This window comes from Homalodisca vitripennis, chromosome 3 (genome assembly GCF_021130785.1).
Source record: "Homalodisca vitripennis isolate AUS2020 chromosome 3, UT_GWSS_2.1, whole genome shotgun sequence".
In the NCBI taxonomy this organism is placed as follows: Eukaryota; Metazoa; Arthropoda; class Insecta; order Hemiptera; family Cicadellidae; genus Homalodisca; species Homalodisca vitripennis.
Window position 1 is genome coordinate 138,446,791 of NC_060209.1, and position 15,613 is coordinate 138,462,403.

General features: G+C 36.2%; 1 protein-coding gene across 1 annotated transcript in view; it reads left to right on the forward strand.

Moving 5' to 3' along the window:
- LOC124357553 (symplekin) overlaps positions 1 to 15,613 on the forward strand; it is a 35,810-nt gene that overhangs the window by 19,725 nt on the left and 472 nt on the right. The window contains exons 13-19 of the mRNA XM_046809459.1: positions 3,111 to 3,297; positions 4,796 to 5,037; positions 10,575 to 10,753; positions 10,946 to 11,106; positions 11,892 to 12,012; positions 12,355 to 12,542; positions 13,868 to 14,044. Of these exons, the coding sequence (XP_046665415.1) occupies positions 3,111 to 3,297; positions 4,796 to 5,037; positions 10,575 to 10,753; positions 10,946 to 11,106; positions 11,892 to 12,012; positions 12,355 to 12,542; positions 13,868 to 14,044 (1,255 nt within the window). The remainder of the gene's footprint in view (positions 1 to 3,110; positions 3,298 to 4,795; positions 5,038 to 10,574; positions 10,754 to 10,945; positions 11,107 to 11,891; positions 12,013 to 12,354; positions 12,543 to 13,867; positions 14,045 to 15,613) is intronic.

Consider the following 15,613-nt stretch of genomic DNA (forward strand, 5'->3'; position numbering starts at 1 on the left):
CTCATCTTAGAGACGAGATGATTGACTTATTGAAAGAGCTCTGTTTCACTAAGATGGTCTAGCTTGTCACATTACAAAAGATGGTGATAAAATACCCTCCACTTTTCCTCATGTAAATCAATGCTGTGCTATATTTCAGCCTCTTCTACAGAGTGTACCTGGAGGTTCCTATTATAACAGATGAGGCTCTTGAAATACTGAAGGAGTTGTGTTGCACTGAGGTGGTGTGCTTGGCTATACTTCAGGAGATGGTGGTACAATGCTCACCATGCTTTCTCATATAAATGCTTTCTCATATAATTCAATGCTCTGTTATATTTAAGGCTCTCGTTCAGGGTGTACCTGAAGGCTCCTGTTATATATGAATATTCTTTGTATCATTATCTAGTAAGTTTAGATATATTTGCAACATGTGCACCTCACCCCATATGACGTAATGTGTCGGCTGTTTTAATCGTATGATTTTGAATAAACGGCATTGGCTACTCGAGATCACCTGATCCCCCTCTCCTTTGGTCACTGCCTCGTCCGAGCATTCCTTGAGCCAGTAGTCGGTCAACTCCCAGTCTCGCTTGCCACACCACCCCTCATGTGGCCGTGTCTTAAGAAATGTAAAAGTGTTCTTTATTTCGATTCACCCGCCCCCGGCATAAGTACTGTTATTTAGAACAAACATAACAGCTCCCATGATAACAAATGAGGCTATTGAAATACTGATGGAGTTGTGTTGCACTGAGGTGGTGTGCTTGGCTATACTTCAGGAGATGGTGGTACAATGCTCACCATGCTTTCTCATATAAATGCTTTCTCATATAATTCAATGCTCTGTTATATTTAAGGCTCTCGTACAGGGTGTACCTGAAGGCCCCCATGATAACAAATGAGGCTATTGAAATACTGATGGAGTTGTGTTGCACTGAGGTGGTGTGCTTGGCTATACTTCAGGAGATGGTGGTACAATGCTCACCATGCTTTCTCATATAAATGCTTTCTCATATAATTCAATGCTCTGTTATATTTAAGGCTCTCGTACAGGGTGTACCTGAAGGCTCCTGTTATATATGAATATTCTTTGTATCATTATCTAGTAAGTTTAGATATATTTGCAACATGTGCACCTCACCCCATATGACGTAATGTGTCGGCTGTTTTAATCGTATGATTTTGAATAAACGGCATTGGCTACTCGAGATCACCTGATCCCCCTCTCCTTTGGTCACTGCCTCGTCCGAGCATTCCTTGAGCCAGTAGTCGGTCAACTCCCAGTCTCGCTTGCCACACCACCCCTCATGTGGCCGTGTCTTAAGAAATGTAAAAGTGTTCTTTATTTCGATTCACCCGCCCCCGGCATAAGTACTGTTATTTAGAACAAACATAACAGCTCCCATGATAACAAATGAGGCTATTGAAATACTGATGGAGTTGTGTTGCACTGAGGTGGTGTGCTTGGCTATACTTCAGGAGATGGTGGTACAATGCTCACCATGCTTTCTCATATAAATGCTTTCTCATATAATTCAATGCTCTGTTATATTTAAGGCTCTTGTACAGGGTGTACCTGAAGGCTCCCATGATAACAAATGAGGCTATTGAAATACTGATGGAGTTGTGTTGCACTGAGGTGGTGTGCTTGGCTATACTTCAGGAGATGGTGGTACAATGCTCACCATGCTTTCTCATATAAATGCTTTCTCATATAATTCAATGCTCTGTTATATTTAAGGCTCTCGTTCAGGGTGTACCTGAAGGCTCCTGTTATATATGAATATTCTTTGTATCATTATCTAGTAAGTTTAGATATATTTGCAACATGTGCACCTCACCCCATATGACGTAATGTGTCGGCTGTTTTAATCGTATGATTTTGAATAAACGGCATTGGCTACTCGAGATCACCTGATCCCCCTCTCCTTTGGTCACTGCCTCGTCCGAGCATTCCTTGAGCCAGTAGTCGGTCAACTCCCAGTCTCGCTTGCCACACCACCCCTCATGTGGCCGTGTCTTAAGAAATGTAAAAGTGTTCTTTATTTCGATTCACCCGCCCCCGGCATAAGTACTGTTATTTAGAACAAACATAACAGCTCCCATGATAACAAATGAGGCTATTGAAATACTGATGGAGTTGTGTTGCACTGAGGTGGTGTGCTTGGCTATACTTCAGGAGATGGTGGTACAATGCTCACCATGCTTTCTCATATAAATGCTTTCTCATATAATTCAATGCTCTGTTATATTTAAGGCTCTCGTACAGGGTGTACCTGAAGGCCCCCATGATAACAAATGAGGCTATTGAAATACTGATGGAGTTGTGTTGCACTGAGGTGGTGTGCTTGGCTATACTTCAGGAGATGGTGGTACAATGCTCACCATGCTTTCTCATATAAATGCTTTCTCATATAATTCAATGCTCTGTTATATTTAAGGCTCTCGTACAGGGTGTACCTGAAGGCTCCTGTTATATATGAATATTCTTTGTATCATTATCTAGTAAGTTTAGATATATTTGCAACATGTGCACCTCACCCCATATGACGTAATGTGTCGGCTGTTTTAATCGTATGATTTTGAATAAACGGCATTGGCTACTCGAGATCACCTGATCCCCCTCTCCTTTGGTCACTGCCTCGTCCGAGCATTCCTTGAGCCAGTAGTCGGTCAACTCCCAGTCTCGCTTGCCACACCACCCCTCATGTGGCCGTGTCTTAAGAAATGTAAAAGTGTTCTTTATTTCGATTCACCCGCCCCCGGCATAAGTACTGTTATTTAGAACAAACATAACAGCTCCCATGATAACAAATGAGGCTATTGAAATACTAATGGAGTTGTGTTGCACTGAGGTGGTGTGCTTGGCTATACTTCAGGAGATGGTGGTACAACGCTCACCATGCTTTCTCGTGTAAATTAATGCTTTCTCATATAATTCAATGCTCTGCTATATTTCAGGCTCTTGTACAGGGTGTACCTGGAGGCTCCCATGATAAAAGTTGAAGCTATTGAAATATTAAAGGTGCTGTGTTCCAGTAGGTGGTGTGTCTGGCTATACTACAGAAGGTGGTGGTATGATGCGCTCCACACTTCCTTTTGTAAATCAATGCTCTGCTATGTTTCAGGCTTTTATACAGGGTGTACCTGGAGGCTCCCATGATAACAGATGAAGCTATTGAAATACTGAAGGAGCTCTGTTCCACCGAGGTGGTGTGTCTGGCTATACTACAGGAGATGGTAGTACGACGTCCTCCACGCTTCCTTATGTACATCAATGCTCTTCTTATTCACACATCACATGAGAACCAGGATGTAAGTCAGTTGATTAAGTAGAAGTGAAGGAATTGAAACTAAAGTAGAAATAATCTATCATTAAAAATAATACTTAAATAAACCATCCTTTTCGGTTTTGAAAGAATTATTTGAATAAATTGGCCAATTTAATGCATGCTTCATGGCTAAATCAATTACCCTTAGTTATTCAAGGTTCAATCAGCCAGCTATAAAAAAAATATATGTCTAGTGCCTATTAGTTCTGAAGGATATTTAAAAATTATTTATTGTTATACAATTTTTAGATATTGCAATACAAAAATTAGAACTCAAATGTTTGTCATCAGCTGTTTATAAGATTAAATCAAGCTTTTGTGTAGAATTTTCTTAACTTGTTCTTGTAAAATGGAATGTTCTCTATCAAAACATACAAACATTTCATAAAACTTTAAATTTGTTTTTAACCCTTTCTCTGCAAAGTGTTTTTGTAAGAGTATGTTTTGAAGCTGCTCAGTTTTAGTCATTTTAAAGCATTTTACATAAAAATTCATACAATTAATAGTTATTAGTTAAAGCTAGAATTTGCTTTGTTGTCCTAAAGAACCTTATTATAAGAAGCAATATTAAAAAGGTTTAAAAATATACTTGTAATACTTTCAAATATATAGAAACTTCATTATCTTGAAACCTTACAAATAAAAATCATTATAAGCATGTATATTTGTTTGTAAAAATATGGTCTTAATTTAGTTATAATCAATCCAAAATGATCTTATAAACATATTCACTTATGATAATGGTATGTTATCGTATAGGCTAAAAATTTTAAATGGCCACCATTTTGAAACCCAAAAGAGTCATACAAAAATTAGTAGGGATAGTTACTTGAAATTGTTGGACAATAATAATTAAAAAGTGTAATTTATTTTATTTATAGTGAGAAATAGCTGAGGTAACAATCTTTCACAAATACATATAGCCACCTTCTTAAAATCTCTTTTATTAGTTGAGACTAGCTAACGAACTTATTCAAGCAATCTGTGAGTGCTCTCTATTTAGTTTGAATCGGCTATAAATTAGATCAGTTATAGTATTTACCATTATTTCCGCAATGTGAAAACTCATTTCATCAAAACCTAATTAAATATAATAAATTGTAAAAACTAACTTTTCTGTAAATAACCTAGGAATTCATAAACAAATATCACTTTTTTTTGCGTTATGATGCATATAACAGGGATCTAACCAGTATTTTTCTAAATTTCGAATGGCGGTTACCTTGAAACATTTTATCTGTTAAGACTGGATAACGTACTCATCCAAACTGTGTGCCAATCCTATCTGTACACCAAGTTTAATCTGAATCAATTAAAAATTACACCAGTTATTGTGTCCACAAGTTGCATTATATTGCATGTCGTAAATACTCTGAAAAAAGTATGGTGGTGTAAATATGTTTTATTGTTCAATTGAATTATTTATGGTTAGCACATATTATTAAAAGATAGAGTTACTAATAAGACACTAACAATGACAGGTGCGAGAGACAGCCATCAACTGTATCGATGCACTCTACAAACGCAGTGACCTGCAGTCTATCATCGAGGAATACGCAATTCTGTACTTGACGTTCCTGCGATTACCCAAGCCTCCAGAAGTCCTGTTTGGTCCCGACAAGGGGCGGCCAGAGCGTTCCGAGTACTGGACTGAGGAGGCCATTCGAGCCTGTCTTTACCTCTACCTGGTTCTGCTTCCCATCAAACAGGAGCTCATTCATGAGTCAGTATAGCTTACTTCTGATACAGTAGTTTTAACAAAAGTACTATTCAATTTAATCCCAGTGACACCATATCAATCAATCAATCAATTCTTTATTGTCATTAAAACAACATACAACATTGTAATAGACATTGTCAAATAGGTACATAAAATATTAGTCTAAGAGCTAGTGGTCGGCTACCTGTATGTATTTGACGAGACCTGGGTTTTTGTACAGTGAGGCCCCTGTACCCCCTGTACATGAGATGGGGAGTCACTAAGCCCCAGGTGGCCGACTTGGCGGGCGCTCAGGTAAGACAGGTATCAATTTTTGGGCAATTTCGTAAGTTATTTGATGACGTCTGCCGTTTTGTAATTTGAAAATATATTATTATTATTATTGGAAAATAACAATGGCAGACCATTATCGCGCGGGATTTCATTATCAGATACTATATCAAAATGTAAAAGGATTTTGAGGTTAACACGTTCAATGCGGTTTTTGCGGTAGATCTACTGCACGGCTGCCTCGCGCCAGGCGCGCATGACGTAGATCTACTGCACAGCGCCCATTGTTTAGAAACCCAGTCAGTGTGCTCTCAGCACTCGTCGTGTATGGTTGTCCGTTTTGCCGCTCGTGGGGATATACTTTTCCCGCGTTTTTTGTGGTCCGCCGTTCTCAGTTAGCGTTTTGTGGTTAGTTTTTTAGACTACTTCGAAATTTTACCGTTTTTGTTGTGTGTTTAGTGTTATTCTTATAATACAATAGACATGGATTTGCCTCCTGGAACTAGTGGAATCCAGAATAGAACGTCAGTTTGTGGCTAATAGTGATTCTGATTATGAAGACGACCCTGGTGTCCCTGGTTTATGCTCCGGACCTCGACGATGAACAATACGAGACTGATGAGTCAGAGGTCGAAGACCCAGACTATGACGTAAGACCACCACAATGGAGTCCTCAAACTATAGGTATGAAAGATGTACCGTTTACAAAAGAGGAAAAGTTTTTAGTCCCTTTGCCTAATGAGATTACCCCAATCAATTTTTTCTTGTTGCTGGTTGGATGTGATTTTTTTGGAGAGGGCATTGTGGCTACTCCGAATAGATACGCGTTGGAGTTATTCTGTGGACCTACTACAACCCCAGGCTCACGAATCCATAAATGGAAAGACATTACCGTGGAGGATCTCAAATGTTTTATTGGCCTATTGCTGCACATGGGAATATTACAATTTACCCCGAATACAAGACTATTGGAAAACTTGTAAGCTGTTTTCAACGTGCTTCCCCAAAATTCATGGCCAGGGACAAATTCATGCTTATTTTGCGATGCATTAATTTTGAAAGGTACCCTAACCCAAACAACAGAGCTTCTAAAGTACAGTTTTCTAATTGACTACTTCAACAATAAAATGGACTCAATTTATTATCCTCAAAAAAAAGTTGTGCATTGACGAGGGAATGGTTTTATGGAGGGGACGGTTGTACTTTTAGGCAATATATAAAAGGGAAACGCCATAAGTACGGCATCAAAACTGTACAGTTTGTGTGACCCCCATGGCCTAATACTTCGTTTTTTTTATGTATTGCGGAGTTTTAGATGAATACGGTGGTAAGGGGCATGCAGCCAATGTTTTATTGAAGCTGATGCAAGGGAAAAACTCAATTTGTGGCCACAGTTTATTTATGGATAATTATTATAATAGTTTTACTCTTGCCTCAAGCCTGCTCCGTAGGAATACATATTGCACTGAAACTCTTTGGCTGGACAGAAAATAACGTATCTCCTGAAGTCAAATCGGCAAACCCTGAAAAAGGGTGAAACATCGCCCGCTACGCCGAAAGTGTTGTTGTCGCCAAAATGGAAAGACAAACGCGTTGTCTCTTACATATCCACTGAATTTGAAAATGACATGGTGAATTCAATTAATCGAGGTGGTTTGGAGAGACTAAAACCACTACCAATTGTTCAATACAACCATTTTATTGAAAGGCGTGGACCGCAGTGACCAAATGATGTCATATTATCCTTGCGAAAGGAAAACACTGCGGTGGTAATAAAAAGATTTTTGTCCACGTAATTCAGATGATGTTAGTGAATGCACGCTATCTCTATAACGAAGTTTCGCACATCAAGTGGAGAAAACAAAATGCCATTGTACGACTTCCGTCTGGAGGTTATTGACAAGCTACTCCCGGACGTTCCCGAGCCTCCTCGACCTCCTCTGAAGCGCCGCCGCGTCCCCCATGTACCCTCACGGATTACAGAAAAAGTGGCTTGTGGAAAGAGAAGTAAACAAAAGAGGTGGCAGAGTTTGCTATGCAAATGGCAGAAAGAAAATACGTGATGTGGCAGTGTTTAGAATGTGATGGACAGCCTGGGTTTTGTGTGTCCCACATTGTTTTGACCAATTTCCATGACTAATGAAGCGTACCTTGGGGAGGATGGTTTGGGTTGTAAATAGTAGTTTTTAGTGTTTTTTATCAATATATTTTTAGTTATACTAAGTGATTTGTTCTCAGTATTATTATAAACAATCGTTAGTGGTCTGTTTTTCAAAAACAATAAGGAAAACGGTGCGCGCTTCGAAGAGAGACTGGCCCCAGGAGCGTGTGCGGTAGATCTACTGCACGTTTTCAAAATGGTGGTGAAATTCGGCTTCTTTTGGTGTTTGATGACCTTTCTGTACCAACCCGTGTCACAACAACTAAATTGGTAAGTGAATACTAATAAAAAAAAAATTAGCCTCTAGCAACATACATTACTTAATTTTTTAGCAGCGAACGTGTTAAGAAAATTCCACATATTAAAATATAAAGAAATTATTTTACCGGACGAAACTTATGATTCAGCATATCATAGTAGTTGTTATAAGACATTTTACAGCATTAAAAAGGCAGTATTTGACGACAGATGTTGAAAAAAAAAAGGTTCTATCACAGTCTAAAAAGTCTTTGTCTGCAATTGAAACAGCCATCTACATCAGCTGATAGTTCAATAATTGAGGATACACGTGTACATGATTCCCTTGAAAACAATGCAAACATTCTTGAGACAAAAGAAGCAGAAAAAGAAATCGACGCTGAAGCTGAAACTTTCGTTGGAGGAGGGATCATCTTCAGATTCAGCAAAATCATCGAATGTTCAATTTTCGAATACTGTAGCTTCCGATACTGTAGCTTCTGCAAAAACTCAAATTTGTGTTTTTTTTTTGTAACAAAAAAAGAAACAATTTCGATATAAAATTGACCCATTACGGACTTCAGAGAAGGATCAATTTTTAAAAGAGTATCCTATTAAACTTTAAAGCCAGATACTACAATTTACCAAGAAAATTTAACAAAAATACAAAGTGTTCTCTCAATCTGAAGTACATTACCATGAAATTTGTCGGCAAAATTTTAGGTATCAAAAAAGATCACTCGTGAAAAGTCGTGTTCGTACTGCATGGCACATCTCCCGAGAAGTACATGAAAACTGTTTATAAAGAAATATGTCATTTAGTTGAAGATAATGTGATAAAACGAGGACGTTGTTATTTTCTGAGTTATTTGCAGAAAGAGTATCTTGAAATATTTAAAGAATTAAGTGAAAGCTCAGGCCCGGCATCAATATTTAACGCATCTTTTTGGAAGAAAAACTTCGCAAGAAATTTGGCGATAAAATTCAAATTTTGACATCCAACAAAAAAAAGTTGGTGCCCCAACGGGTATTTCAACAATTGATGATCTTTACCCAATTTTTTTAATCAGGGAGTAGCTAAGATTTTCTTTTCTACTAAAGTATGTCCGCTATATAGACGTCTGCAATGATCAATATAAGTTTTTAAGACCCTAATAAATAAAATATATCAATGGCAGATCTCGTCAATTACTTTCAAAATTTTATTTTTTTTGAGCAATTTCAAAATTGTCTGCCGCAATGAAATCCGCGCGATAATGGTCTTGCCATTGTTATTTTCCGATAATAATAATAATATATATTTTCAAATTACAAAACGGCAGACGTCATCAAATACTTACGAAATTGCCCAAAAATTGATACCTGTCTTACCTGAGCGCCCGCCAAGTCGGCCACCTGGAGCTTAGTGACTCCCCATCTCATGTACAGGGGGTACAGGGGCCTCACTGTACAAAAAAACCAGGTCTCGTCAAATACATACAGGTAGCCGACCACTAGCTCTTAGACTAATACTCTATGCTAAAAATATAAATGTAAAGGCCTACATAAAACATATAAAATATTAGACTAGAATGGTAGGCTATGTATTGTTAAAAACTTAAGGTCACTCAGATCAGCAGTTTCCCAGTCCTCAACACAATACAAGGCTTTAATTTTTTAACCAATTTTTGTAAAACTTTTTTAAAATTAGTACAGTAACATTCCTAGCAGCTAATGGTAACTTATTTAAACAGTTTGACCCCAGTGTAACCATAACTGTGTTGTGTTTTACTTAGTCTAACATATTTACAATCAATTAGGCCCTTATTTCTAGTGTTATGCTCATGGCAACTACCTCTTAGGTTATATTCATCCTTGTGTAGCGGCTGAAATTTTAACTATTTATTGAGATCAGCTACCATAAACACTTATTCTGATCACCTGACTCAGTTATCCACCAGTTTCCATGATATTGCATGGGTTCCTCATAGAGTGAAAAATTACTGTGTCCAAGCTTTTATTTATCCTTACAATAGCATGAGTTTTTATTGTCATTGGCTACGTTAGTGCTGATGATGCTGTTGTAAAACTTTATGTGAACTAAATTTGTAACAGTAAATCAAAATATCGAGAACTCTTAACATCCATATAAATATCTTGTGGCCATTATAAACAACCAAGGTCAATTGATTTTACCCTGACCTGTTATGGATTCCATTATTCTTAGTTTCACCTCAACTTTGTTAATTTAGATAACATTTACGTTGTAATAAATGATAAACCTGTGTGAGACACCAAATGGATTTGCTGTACATGATTAACTAAGTTTGAATTCTTATTCAAATCTTTTAAAAAGCCATATGAATTAAAATGTTTGACTTTACCTTGTTTATAGAAAAGATTTAGATTTACTTTCAAAATTTAAATGTAAATCATTGGGAAGTAATTATTTTGAATACAACACATACAAGTACAATTGAATCCCTAGACCTAAAAAATACTATTATTTATTTTTAAATATCAAGCAGGAGTCAAATTATACATTAAACTCCTTTGTATAAAATTAGAAAACAGTAATACTCCATTAGCAAATTTAGACACTTATTCTTAGCTAGAGCATTTATATTGAGGAAAATTTATAACAAATAATAAAATTTTCAAATTAATTTCAAAAGTTTAAATCTCAGAGTTTAAAAATGATTTAATATTTCAAGATTATCCAGTTTTTCCAGGTCTACAAGTGTTCAGTTCAGATTTGTTTCAGTCACGTTAATCCTTAATATTTAGCTATCTCAATATTTTGTTTATAAAATCAGTCTGTTTATAAGAACTCTTAGTGTTCTGTTCTGCATAATGTTATAATATGCCTAATTCTGAAGTAATGTTGGAGCAGGTTGGCGGCTACGTACGTACTCACTGGTGCAGATGTGAAGAGAACAATACTACGTGTGGTGGAGCAGCCAATACGTAAAATGGGCATGCACTCTCCGCAGCTACTGAAACTGGTTGAAGACTGTCCCAAAGGCTCAGAAACTCTTGTCACGAGGATCATCCATATACTCACTGACAAGTGTAAGTGAAATGTTAAATTTAAATTTAAAATCTTTCCACGGAATTAAATTATATATGTTACTGTAAAATAGAAGAAAGAACATATATGAAGCATTTGAATTCTAAGAATTTTCTAATGTAATACTTACTGCTTACTATAAAGAAAATACAATGGTTTATTAGAACAATTTTTATGGTAAACTGTTTTTACAGCACCTCCCAGTGGGGAACTAGTTGCCCGGGTGAGGGAGTTGTATCAATCCCGGGTGTCAGATGTCCGGTTCCTAATTCCTGTTCTCAACGGTCTTCCAAAACAAGAAATCATCGCTGCACTTCCAAAACTGATCAAGCTGAACCCAATAGTTGTCAAAGAGGTAAGAAAGTGTAAATAAATCTTATATTACAAATTTTGTTGACTTTAAAATATTAATTAAGTAAACATAATAGTACTGTATTTTATTTCCGAAAAAAAAAATCTAATTATTCTACATGAAAAACTAATCTATTGAAATATAAAAGGCAATTATTTTTCAAGGATTCTGTTTAAGTATAATTAAAATATAATACTAAAATAATATTATATCTGAAGTCTGTTACAAGGAAATGGTTGGACAATAGTCAACATGCATCAGGCCAACAAAGAGTATGTCAAATGTAAAGCATGTTTCAAATAAAGTGAAGGTTGGTGATAAATAATCACCTGTTTTAAGTACCAATTGATTGTGAGTGAGGGAAAGCAGGTAAAAAAAGGAGCAGGCCCAGCCAAGTTTTGTTACAATTAAGTTCTTGGCTCCCTCAAGTTGTAAATAAAATTGATTTCCTTTTAAAATTAAATTTGTATAAATTTAAGTGGTTAAAGGTTTTACGATAATTGTGATTTTAATTACCTCTCTAGAACATTATGTGTTGATATATATAAACATATATACATTATGGTGTGCTGCCATCATTCGGACAATCTTATAATGGCATGGCTGACTCATGAGTCATATTATATTTATTTTAATGCTTGTAAATATTTTATTGTAATATGAAAAATAAAATTGAAAACTTTGCAGCCCGGTACGTAAGCCAGACAGCATGGACCTGATTCTTGGATATTGCAATTATTTAAACTAGAAAGCAGTGTCAGTATATTGAGGTGGTCTTTCTGTTGCAGGTGTTCAACAGACTAGTTGGGTCTCACACAGAGCACTCCTCCCCCATCAGTCCCACAGATCTGCTCGTAGCCCTCCACACCATTGACCCCAACAAGTGTGAGCTCAAGACTGTCATAAAAGGTACAACGATTTCCTTTCATATGTCTCATGTAGGCTGAGATTTATTTAATCCATATAATCCCAAGGCCTAGAGGTCTTCAAAAGCGCCAGCAATTTTCGGTGTTCCCTGCCTGCCTCAAATATAGAAACAATGAGCACATATGGGTTAACTCATTAATTATATATTTCGAATACAAATGACACTTAACTAGTTGATTAACACCTTGCTAAATCTAGGATAGAAGACATGGTCATTTTATGTTTTGTGTAATGAATTATTCTAAATACTTTAATAATAAGTTAAAAAAAACCTTTAAAACATTTGGTTCAGTTTTATCAACAGGGAGTGATGTTTGTTTACAGCAACGTCACTTTGTTTTGCTGAGAAGCAGGCGTACACACAGGAGATCCTGGCGATTGTGATCCAACAGCTGATGGAGATCACTCCCCTGCCTACGTTGCTGATGCGGACTGTCATACAGTCCTTGAGTCTGTATCCTCGTCTCATTGGCTTTGTCATGAATGTTTTGCAAAGACTCATCCTTAAACAGGTAATAATGGCAATGTTCATAGAAGTTCTATTTTTTCTGTATAAAAAAAATAAACCAACTTACCATATCTGATATCAATTTTTATCCTGACATTATGCTTTTTGAACTTGTTGATTTCTTGATTTTTACTCATGTTGGAAACACGAGTGCCATTTCAATATTTTAAACAGGTAGGTTGATACTTAATTAAACTTATAGTTAATTAGTAAACTTAGCTCAACAAAATTTTGAAAATTTCTTACCTTTTTTAAATTCTGTATTGCCCAATTTCACTTTCCAAGAAAAAAAGACAAATTTTGATATAAATTTCAAATCATCTATCTCTGTATATATGTTTGTGAAATAATAACTTTTTTGAGATGGCGGTAATATGCTAAAAAAAGCAAATGTGTATTATAGTAATTTGCACAAGACTCTTTTATTATTGATTGTTTGGATCCATTTAAATTCAAATAATCTAGCACTTTTGTTTGTGTTTCATCACAATACAGGTTCCAAACAAAACCCTTTATGATCAATCTGACTGTCAGTAGAAAGAATGACTATGAGACTAACAATCGTACCTTTTACTATGTACAGTATACGATCATTATCATCAGTCCTCATATTTTTAGAAGTTTTGAATTTTGTAGGGGACCTCACCATAGACAAGAAGAATGTGGGATCTGTTTTTGGTTTATATATAGCAACTAAATGTGTAGAAAAAAGAAGCAGTCCTGTGAAACTGAAAGTGTTACTGACGTAACTTATTCAATACAAATATAAAAACTATGGTAAAAATGAAACACTGAAGTGAAAATTCTGTCCATTAAATGGGATTAGTGACATAATACTACACTAGTAGTCAAGCTGTGTGATTGGAGATCGGATTTTGAGTATGGTGTGTGTTGGAATCAGTCCTTTATCATCTCATGTCTGCAATAACTCTGTTGATAACAGTGCTTTGTAAAGGTTTCTAGATCTCAGTTAAGTGGCAACGAAGTGGAATTCAGTGTTGGATTCAATCAACCCATCATTAGAGGCAAGACTATAACCACTGACATCAGGATTTCAATTAATATTGTAAAATGTCCTTGATTGCCGTTGGTTACAAATAACATTATCTAAGGAACAAGTGTGTTATTAAACAGGGTTACATCTCAATCAGCCGTTAAACATTCACTCTTGATTTTATTTGTTATAAAAATAAAAGGTATAGTTATGTTCCAAGGATAATTTATTGGAGGTTACCATTAAACAACTACATTTATACATACTTTATTTTAGTAGCAATTATTAATTCTGGTTTTATTTCCTCCTTGTCTTAACTAATTAATTGTATGCAGGTCTGGAAACAAAAGAAAGTATGGGAAGGCTTCATCAAATGCTGCCAACGCACAAAACCACAAAGTTTCCAGGTACTTCTGCAGTTGCCGGCACCTCAGTTGGCAGATGTGCTGGAGAACTCCCCTGACTTGCGACAGCCCTTGCACGAGCATGTACTCAGCTTCACTGACACTCAGGTATATGTGATTGAAATTATGTACTATCTAATGTTTATCGTGAAAACCTATTATTTAGAAAAGATTAATTTTGTCTGCAGTACGTTTTTATCAGTAAGTATATTAAAAGATACAGAGTAGGAAATACCAAAGTGTGCGTGATTCCATCTGAGAGTGATTTGTTTATATTCAAGACGTGGTAATAAAGAGCTATAAGCTTATCAATCATTTGCTTCTAAGCCCAGAGCCTTTTTTGGCATGTAGGTATTTTGGTGTCATTTTCTGATAAGTCCAGTATTTAACTGCTTCTTTTACTTCATCATCTGTGTCGATGAATCGTATTGTAAAATTAATACATCTAAATTTGACATAGTGAATCGTTGATCCTCACAAATTTTTTGGTAAGCTGCATTGAGCGTGGTTCATCATGCACATTTTCCCGTCCTTCATTAAAAGCTCCCACTGGTGTCACTCATTATGTTGGAACCGTAAACTTTCAGTAATCTTCCAATGAATTTCCGCTGCTAAAATGTTTCTTGTAAACAAAAACCGTATCACTACCCTTACTTCACAATTGGCGGGCTGATCAATTGTCTTAAACCTAGTGAACTGACACTATAAACAGCACACAACAGTAACAACGCTAATGGCAGCGCTTGACGTGCAAGGCATGCCGGGAGTGACTTATGTGTGTTTTGTCCTTGGTGCCAAATTCAAATACTTACAGCGAATCTGACCTTACTTTTTGAATAACCTTCTTAGCTCAGAACCGATTTTACAATGCACTTAGATTATTAACCTAAATAGATTTTTGTGAACTCTCTTGAATTAATTAAGAATAAAACCTTTAATTTTGACATGGATTATTATGTTTTATTTTGGTGATTTAATAAACTAATCGTATTGTTATATTTTGGTACTTGCTGAATGCTGAAAAATTATAGCAGACCTTTATGACTTTTAGCATACATTTAAAGTAATAACAAAGAAAAGAAAAGTAAAGTAGTAAGGGTGGGGACATGTAAAGACAGTTGTCTTCACAGAAAATACTATACACAGAATACTTGATGAATTGAAACTATGGTTACATTTCCAACCCATTGTGGTTCTTTTTATTGCAACAGTATATATAAATTATAGCACGTCTATTAATATTAACAAATATACATATATATATGTGTGTGTGTGTGTGTGTGTGTGTGTGTGTGTGTGTGTGTGTGTGTGTGCGTGTGCGTGTGCGTGTGCGTGTGCGTGTGCGTGTGCGTGTGCGTGTGCGTGCGTGCGTGCGTGCGTGCGTGCGTGCGTGCGTGCGTGCGTGTGTGTATTTGTTAATATTAATAGACGTGCTATAATTTTACACTACACAAACCAACTGTGGAATAAAGCTGGGATTGCTGTTCAGCTGTTAGGTCAGTTTTGGAGGTGTTTTCTAAGAATATACTGTAACATTTGTTCCCTTATGTTTAGTGATGTTGGTTGGGAATATTCCTAGTGTGAGGAAACTTACGAAATGGGAGTATTGCCTGGAATATTTTTCTGGTTTGGAAAGATTCCCAAAAATTATAAAATTACACTAATTCTGTTTAAATT